The 8,635-nt window shown below is 59.5% G+C and overlaps 1 protein-coding gene across 1 annotated transcript; it reads left to right on the top strand.

The window, feature by feature from the left end:
* Positions 1-1,940: 1,940 nt before the first annotated feature.
* Positions 1,941-7,204, top strand: DLX4 (distal-less homeobox 4). Its single transcript, XM_077776828.1, has 3 exons — positions 1,941-2,492; positions 5,405-5,601; positions 5,973-7,204. Exons 1-3 carry the CDS (start codon positions 2,237-2,239, stop codon positions 6,213-6,215), a joined length of 696 nt encoding a protein of 231 aa, XP_077632954.1. The 5' UTR covers positions 1,941-2,236; the 3' UTR covers positions 6,216-7,204.
* The last annotated feature ends 1,431 nt before the right edge of the window (positions 7,205-8,635 follow it).

The following is an 8,635-nucleotide window of genomic DNA, read 5'->3' as shown; positions in this document are numbered from 1 at the left end:
TAGCGGCTGATGGGGTAGCGGCAAGGCTGGAGTTGGGGAAGAAAGGGGTACTGTGGTTCCATGTGAAAACACCATTTCTCAACTGAGCGACCCCCGCATACCTTGTGGGATGAGAGGGGTGAGAGGAAATACATTCTCCAGGCACCCAGACAGGGGATCTGCCCTTCTCCTGAAGCTCCAAGGCTTCAGGGCGGAGAGCTCCAAGCCAAGGGCTTTCTTGGAAAAACTCCCCTCTATCCATTCCAGGAGGGGATCCAGTTTGAAGCTGACTTGGTCATCCTCCCCTCGAGAGACCTGACTGGGGGGCTCAACCACCCGCAGCACACCCCTTTGATCTTCCTGTCTCTCTGAGCCTGGCCACCCTCCAGTGCCTTCCTTCTCTTACTCTTCTAAGCCTCCCTCTTTGTCTGATCAGGGTCTTCAATTCTAAGACCTGCTGCCTTCACTCTGAGCCCTGATAATGGGAGCAAGCATGTGTGTACAAACATGCATATGCACGTCTGAGCTGTGTGCTCAGGGGAGAAAAGGCGTGTACGTGGGTATGCTGTGGAATCTGTGAGGACGGGGGGTTTGGGGCTGTGACTGTCTCTCCCCGTAACCTGAAGCAGCTTAGATGTGTGTGGACAGTGATCACTCAGAGGGTGGATACGCGTGCATAAACGCTTGGATGTTTCTGCATTCTCGAGTGTGGACACCAGCAATCTGATTTGTATAGTTGTGGGTGTAAGAGACAAGGATCGTGCTTTTCCCAAAGCACGATCTTTTCTTTCTCTACATACCCAAACATAAATAGTGCTATTTATCTTTGGGGAAAAAGATAAACTGCTGTTTATCTTTGGGTATGTAGATGTGTTTCACATCCCAGCCTATACTCTGTATTTGCAGATCCATTAATGGACCCCCTCTGGAGGGATGCTTATGAACATCGGTGGAGACACCTGTGTGTTTGCATATATGTTGTAACTGAATGGAGCCTATGCGTAGTTGTGTACCTGTAGCCATAGCTACCCGTAAACGTGGACACCTGCCCATCAAGTTCTCGGGTACCTAAGTTTAGAGGCAGGTCCCGCACAGACTGGAAAATGCGGCCACCAAGACAGGCCTGCCGTGTTTCCTCCGCTCTCAGAGGAGCCATCAAACTGGACACTCCTCCTACTCTCGAATTTTGTCCCGGGTCGTGCAAGACTTCAGCCTCGCGCGGCGCCGGGAATGGCGGGGCGCCGCACGGGCGACGGGCGCAGCCAGGACGGCGGATCCCTCCAGCGGCCTCGGGGGTGGGGGGTGGGGGGCCGCCGGAGCTGCGGTGTCGCCAGCGCACCCGCGCCCCTGCCGGAAGCGGAAGCCAGGGTGGGGTGGGGGTGTGGTGAGGCGCAGCGGCTGCGGTCGCGGCGTGTCAGACCCAGGGCGCCCCGCGGGGGCGTGTGCGCCGCGCGGCGGTAACCTCCCCGGACCCGGCGTCTGTTTACCAACAAACTGCCGGGCTCAGCAGCGACGCATTCCAAGGTGCTGAATAAGCTGCGGGCGATGGCGGTCTGGTCCCGATTCCCTGCGGATTGGTGGCAGCGGGATCAGAACCGCGGCGCAGATCCCCAGGGGCTGGAGAGCGGGACGGCGGGTCCCCAGAGCCCCCGGCGTCGAAGCGCCTCCGCCACTGCGCTGCTCCCTTCGCCCTGGGCCATCCCGGCTCCGCCAGCTCCCTCGCGTTTCTGCCATTGAGACCGAAGTGTCCAGACTGCCCCCATCGGCGTGACACCCCAGTATCCCTCTCGGAGAAGACCCCGAGGTGGCTGGGCCTGGAGCGTGTGCACCGCCCCCTCGGACCTCTCAGTTCTGAATTTCCTACCGCGGGCTGCCCCGGGTGGGCGGGCCCCGGCTCCAGCCTCCGTGAGGTCACTGCGTTTGGTAGCCAATCCGTGGCGTCTAAGGGGGCGGTGCCACCGTCGGGTCCCGGGAACCGAACCCAAGAGCTAGACGAGGGGGGCCCCCATGGATTTAGGGGGGAGGGGGAAAGCCATGGGGGGCACCCCTTCGGAACCCCTTTCCCAGGCGCGCGCTCTCCGCTGGAAAAGGCACAGAGAGACACTTTCCCCGGGATCTTAAGTGTGCGGGAGGCTGGCTGGGGGGCTCATCCGATCCCCACGCCCGAGGCTCGGAAAAGAGAGAGTTGGCGGAGCGAGCGGACTACGTGCCGGGCCATGGCCTAGGCCCTTCGGCCCCGGCCCCGGCCCTGGCCGCAATGACCTCTTTGCCCTGCCCCTTCCCTGGCCGGGACGCCTCCAAAGCCATATTCCCGGACATCGCCCCTGTCCCATCGGTAGTGGCTGCCTACCCGCTTGGCCTTTCCCCCGCAACCGCAGTCGCCCCCGATTTGCCCTACTCTGGGCCCTATGGCCACCTCCTGCCCTACTCCTACACTGCGCCGGCGACTCCGGGAGACTCCTACCTACCCGGCCAGCAAGCAGCGGCGCCTTCTCAGCAGGAGCCGAAGGCAGGTAAGTCCGGGCGCCGTGGCTCTTCCCACCTCTGGGGTCCTGATCCTTTGCGTCCCTAAACTTCGCCCTCGCCTGGTTGGGCGCAGCTAGCGGGATTCAGACTTACNGATCTAGGTCTCCTTTCAAGACCGACCTGGTTTCGATTTGCAGTTGTGTGAAGCCGGGCGGCAGGGCTCCCTACCCCACCCCCTGGAGCAGCGGGGTGATGTGTACCTACGTGTAACGGAAAGCTGAAACAATCCAGATGTGGGTGTGGGTGCCTAGCCCCTGCCCCAAGTCGCCTCTCCTTGCGTTTGTCTTGTCTTAGAAAGCAGGGCTCAAGCCAAAGCCAGACAAATGGCAATCGGGTCCCAGCTGGAAGGCAGTGGAAGGGGGGGCTTATTCGGGGTCCCTCCCCACTCTCCCTGGGCCGGTGCCTGAATGGGCCTGATAGAGACTGGAAGCTGGCCTGGCAGAATCTGGGGCTAGGACCCCACCACCCGTTGTTCCAAGACTGTAGCCACAGGTGGGTGGGGCGGCCTCTAGTTGTCTAGATCCTGGCTACTTCAGCCTTCCTGGGGAACGAGCGGCCCTTCCTGGGCATTTCCGCCCCTCGCCTTTGTGGGGGACAGGTTAGGCCCCAGGTCCTGCTGTCTGCAGCAACTTTGAGTCCCTGAGAAAGTGCTCCCTGCAAGGCCGCAGAGAAGCCAAGAGTTAGCTAGCCTGTCTTACTGGTCCTGGGCCTGGTACCGGGCAGAACGAAGCATTATGCCTACCCGGCTGTACTAGCTCCCAATTAGACCTCAGGTCCCCTGGCCTCCCTGCCCCCACCTGTCTTTAGCAGTCTCCTCCAAGGATGCACATCCACTGGGGGCTTTTGGTTGTGTCAGCCCGGACCAAGACCTCTCTCCCCCTTTCGCTGTTACTCCAACATACATGAGCTCATAAGCCATCAGAGCCAGAAGTGACCCTAAAGATTTGGGAGCTCAACCTACTGGATTACAGATGGGCAAACTGAGGCCCGAGGAACGGCTGTGCATGCCTCTTTTCCAGGCGCTTGGTCCTTGCAGATCGGCTTTCACTGCATGAGGCCAGAAAAGAGGATTTTAGGGAATTTCCTCAGCGCCCCGGAAGTTTTAAGTGCCTTCTGAGCCAGAACCCAAGCTGCCTCTCCCAGGCTGCTGTGTCTGCCCTCCTTAAAGGAGGAGCAGTTGGGAAGAGATCTCTTTGTTTTTTGTTTTTTGTTTTTTTTTTTTTTTTAATACAAATGACCTAGGTTCTACAAACGGATCCCTTGGACTTCCCTCTAGTATATAACTCATATGGGACGTGTGTGTGTGTGTGTGTGTGTGTGTGTGTGTGTGTGTGTAGCCAGGTGGGAATGCGGCAGCCTCAGCCTTCAGAGAAATGTTTATAAGGTTAATATTTTCACTCCTGTCCTCCACACTCCTTGTCTTCCCTCTGCTTGGTCCATGGACAAGAGGGTGGAGAGTTCCTTTTCTGTACAGAATTTCCCCGGATCCAACGAAAACCATACACGTGCTTAGACTAGACGGTAGAATTTTTCTCAGGAAACTGGTGGGTTTGCCCCTTCTAGCTTGAACGCTTGGGGTGTGAGAGAGGACCTGAGCCCTCCTTTTTGCCCCACTGTGTGTCCACCCGTGCCTCAGGGGGAGGTTTGGCTTCTAGAGCTTCGGAGCCTGCTCAAGCGGGCGGTGGTGCCCGGAGGGAGGCCTTTGGGCTCCATAATCGCGACCAGGGTAGATCCGGTCGTGACCTGCCACAACCGGTGTGGAGAAACGCAGCTGTCGGGGAAGGCATCTGGAGGGGCTTCCGCTGGGAGAGTTGGGGCGCCGAGGGCTGGGGGAGTCCAGCAGCCGGGGCTGCCTCCCAGGCGCTGCGTCACCCGAGCCGCGAGGTTCACGCAGCCGGAGAGGCGCGGGTGGTCGGTCGCTCGGCGGTCAGCCTGGGGCTTCGAGCGTTGGGTCAAAGCTGGGGAGGCCGGACAGGCGCGGGCGGGGAGCGGAAACCCGACAGTTTTTCTGGTNNNAAGCTGCAAACGTTGCCCGAGCCCGGGAGCATTTCGGTTACTCGATCCTCCCAGCCCTATCACCCGAATGCAGTGGTCCCAGGGTGTCCCCGCAGATTGGCGCAGGTTGGGCTGCTTGGACGAGAAAAGGAGGACCCCTCGCCCCGCACCTCCCGCATTCCAGGGCCGCTCTCCCCTCCGCAGATTCCCAGAGCAGCTGGGCCTGGAAGGCGGGAGGTGACGAGATCTCCCGGGACAGCAGGACGGCGAGCTCCTGGAGCGGCCCAAAGGGCCTGCGCTGTCCTGCGCTGCGTGCTTTCCGAACCTGGGCCACCTTCCCCGTGAGCGGTGAACCCTTCTGTGAATGTAGCGGGGAGCGGGATGGGCTGACCCGCTCCCATGGGGCTTCTAGAGTCTCCAGAAAGCCGTCTCCCCTAGCCAGCCGGCCACAGGAGAGGAGAGGGCGGGTCAGTTTCCCTGCGGGGAGCANGAGCTTCCACGGCCTGGAATGCCCTGCCCCCGTCAGCTCCAGGCCTCAGCCCAGCCCTGAACCGAGCCTTTTAGCCCCACCCCACCCCAAGCTGGCGCCACCGCACCCGCCTGAACTCTGACCTCCCGGCCCTTGGCGCCACCTGTACCCTCGCTCCGTCCCTAGGCTCTGGCTTCCTAGGGTCACAGGACCCGTAAGAGTGGGCGCTCCCTGAGGGCAAGAACTGCGTCCTCGCGCCCGGTGGGCGTGGAGTCTGAAGGGGGCGTGGAGCGGAAGGTAGAAGAGGGCGGGGCCGGGTACCCGCACTCTTCGCTTATTAAGGACCTACATGCAAACGAGATGCAAATGAGCTCAGGAAGCCGCGTGTCGGACCCTCTCACCATCCCACTCACGCCGCCTTGTGCTGCCCCCCAGACTCCGAGAAGCCGCCGCTGTCCCCGGAGCCTTCGGAGCAGCGCCCGCAGCCCCCGGCCAAGAAGCTCCGCAAGCCGAGGACCATCTACTCGAGCCTGCAGCTGCAGCACCTGAATCAGCGATTCCAGCACACGCAGTACCTGGCGCTGCCCGAAAGGGCCCAGCTGGCCGCGCAGCTCGGCCTTACCCAGACCCAGGTGAGGCCGGCCCACCCCTCCTGCAGCTAGCCTTCCCCAGATGTGTCCTCTGGGGACTCACCCCCTCCCGGGGGGGGGGGCGAAAGGCCGAGGAGCCCCCTAGGCCCTCCGTAGAGGTTGGGGGGATGAGTTAAAAGGTGTGTTTGGGGAGAGGGGCAGATTCAGGTAGAGGAGAGCACCCGGACCGGGAGAACTGGATGAGAGCTCAGAGGCGGGACCTCGGGCAACCTCGGGGCCTACGGAGCACCTTCCCAAGCTCTGCTCTTCTCCCAGGACTGCGCCCCACGACTGGGTCCCATTTCCTTGGCTCACACCCCTCCAGACGCATTCTTCTTCTCACCTTCCATTCCTTCCCCCTCTTCTCCCCAAAGGTAAAGATCTGGTTTCAGAACAAACGCTCCAAATACAAGAAGCTCCTGAAGCAGAACTCTGGAGGACAGGAAGGGGACTTCCCTGGGAGAGCCTCCTCCTTGTCTCCCTGCTCCCCACCCCTCCCGTCCCTCTGGGACCTACCCAAGGCAGGGGCCCCGCCCACCGGTGGCTACGGCAACAGCTTTGGAGCCTGGTATCAGCATCACTCCCCAGATGTCCTGGTTCCACCTCAGATGATGTGAGTCCCGGGAAGGGCGGGTGGGCCCCCCCGCCCAGTCCTCCACAAAGCCTAGGGCCCAGCCCACCTGCACCCCTTCTGGTCCTGGAGAAAACCAGCCCCAGATGGGGAGCTAGAGAAGAAAAGGGATGGGGCGGAGGCCCGTCTCCCTTGCCCTGTAACCCAAACAGCCAAATCAAGGATTTTGGTCTTCACCACTGCCCACCACCACTACCGTGGACCGGACACCTTCCCTCCAGCTGATCGGAGGCTCTGGAGGGAGAGTCACTGGCTGAAGTTCAGACTCCTCCCAGGACCCCTGGGCTTCCCACCCCTTCCTTGGACTGCAGTCTGCCACCAGCCTGGGGGCGACACAGACAAGAAACACTTGAGTGGTTTTTCCTCTTTGTGTGCCTTGGGCCTCGCCCAGCCCTGTTCGGAGCCAAAGCAGAAGCGAAGTGGGCATCCGGTGTCTTAAGTTGACCACCATCGAGTCCCTCCCACCCCACCCCCCACCGATTTTCCCCGTAGGTCAGCACTGTTACGGCCATGGCTGATACACCGCCTCACTGCCCTGTGAGGTAGAAGAGATGCTGAAAATGTGGTGTGTGGACCTATGCGTAATTTATGCTTTTCTTCTTAAAAAAAAAAAAAAAAAAGCCTTCTTTCTCCTGTGTCTATTCAGTTTTAGTAGATACCGGATCCAATTATCCTTTTAATTCAACAGGTATTTATTAACAGCCTATCCCCTCCTTTCCCACCCTGAATACCCACCAACCTCACATGCACACCCTCTTGGAAACTCAATAGGGCAACATTTCGGGGAGAAGGGGGGACACACAGGTTCTCTGGATGAGTGTAAGGAGAGACACCCCCAAATAGGGACCGGGGGGGGGGTGTGCCAGTTCAGCTCCTCATAGCTGTCTCTGTCCAGAGGAACCGCTCCTATTTATAACCGATCTAGCATCTTCCACATCATGAGCTTTCAGAGATTAAATTTGTACAAAAACTTGGGCCCTGGCTGTGAAATATGTTTGTTTCCTGACTTACGGGGGGTGAGGGTTGGTTGCTCATCTCTCTCTTGTCTCCCATCTGACCCTTCCAGCACTGACCCAGAGGACTGGATGCTAGTTTTGCCTCTACCACTAACTAGCTCTGTGGTTGTAGCTCTGGAATGTTCCAATGACCATGTTCATTCGCTCCCGTGTGAAACTGGAAGATGCTAATGCTGGAAACAACTGAAGTCGGAGTGGTCCTGGCTCGCTCGCACATTCTCTCCTGCCTGGCCCAGTTCTGGAGGGAGCGGGGCACTTTCACAGTCCCTACGTGCCCCATCTTCAGCCCCTGCTTGCCCTGGGATGGGGCACGCCCACTGAGCCAGTCCAGTCCTCCCAGTGTCCTCCTTGGGGTGTAAAGGCCCCAGCCCACCTAGGGGGAAGGAGAGGAGAAGAAAGTCCCAGAAGGAACTGGCTTCTCAGCTCTGTGAGATCCTGGAGATAAGGAGGAGACTCAGGCAGACCCTGTGGGCTAATGGGGGAGCCAGACAAATGTCCCGCCACGTTTGTGTGCTAAGTGCCAGGTTAAAGGAAGTAGTGCGGGCATAGTCAGGGGCCTCAACCCAGCCAGGACCCAGAGGTAGATTCATGGCCTCTACACCCCATCACACACACACACACACACACACACACACACACACACACACACAGCACCCAGTGGCAGAGAGGCCCAAGGACAGGACTGTGAATAATTCAGGGAATCCAGCCCAAGCTTGGCCTGAGGGATTGGGGGAGGGGCCTCCAATTCCAGGCGAAAAGCTCCAGAGTCATCTTCCCTTTTGCTGTCTAAACCTGTTCCCGAGCACTTCGAGCTGGGGGACTGCCCTGGTTAGGAAAGCCCCCTCGGGCACTTGGAGCCAATCCTCCCCCCTGCCCCGACCCCAGAGAGGAGCCTGAGTTGCAGTCTCTGCAGGGTAGAGGGGGTACGCAAGTCAGCGGAACCCCCACCCCAGGGAGGCCTGCAGTCAATGCTTCCTAGGCCCCTTCTGGGTCAGTGGCCACCCCTGCTCACCAAAACATGCTCACAAAGCATGGAGGGTTGTCCTGAGGATGGTAAAGGCATGGGGTAAAAGCCAAAATCAGGAGCAGTGAGGATTGAGGGTACCGAGAAGAGAAACACTCCTCTTTCCTCCCCATCNCCCAGTCCACAGGTGATGGGGGTAGCAGGGGGGGCAGCCCCACATCCCTTCCCCAGGGCTTCTCTGAGGCCACAGGGCCTCAGGCAGCTGTTCCTCCCACTGCAGGCTGCACACTCCTCTTCCACAGACCCATGATAAGATCTACCGCCCCATCTCGGAAAGCCTCCAAAGGCGAGATTAATTGGACAGCCCAACACGAGTCGCATCGTTAAAACAACAGCCCAGGTTGTAAAGTTAAGTAGCAGAATAAG

The sequence above is a fragment of the Crocuta crocuta genome, unplaced genomic scaffold, assembly GCF_008692635.1.
Source record: "Crocuta crocuta isolate KB4526 unplaced genomic scaffold, BGI_CrCroc_1.0 scaffold352, whole genome shotgun sequence".
Classification (NCBI taxonomy): domain Eukaryota; kingdom Metazoa; phylum Chordata; class Mammalia; order Carnivora; family Hyaenidae; genus Crocuta; species Crocuta crocuta.
The sequence above is the reverse complement of the archived record's forward strand: the minus strand, read 5'-3'. Positions and strand labels throughout refer to the sequence as shown.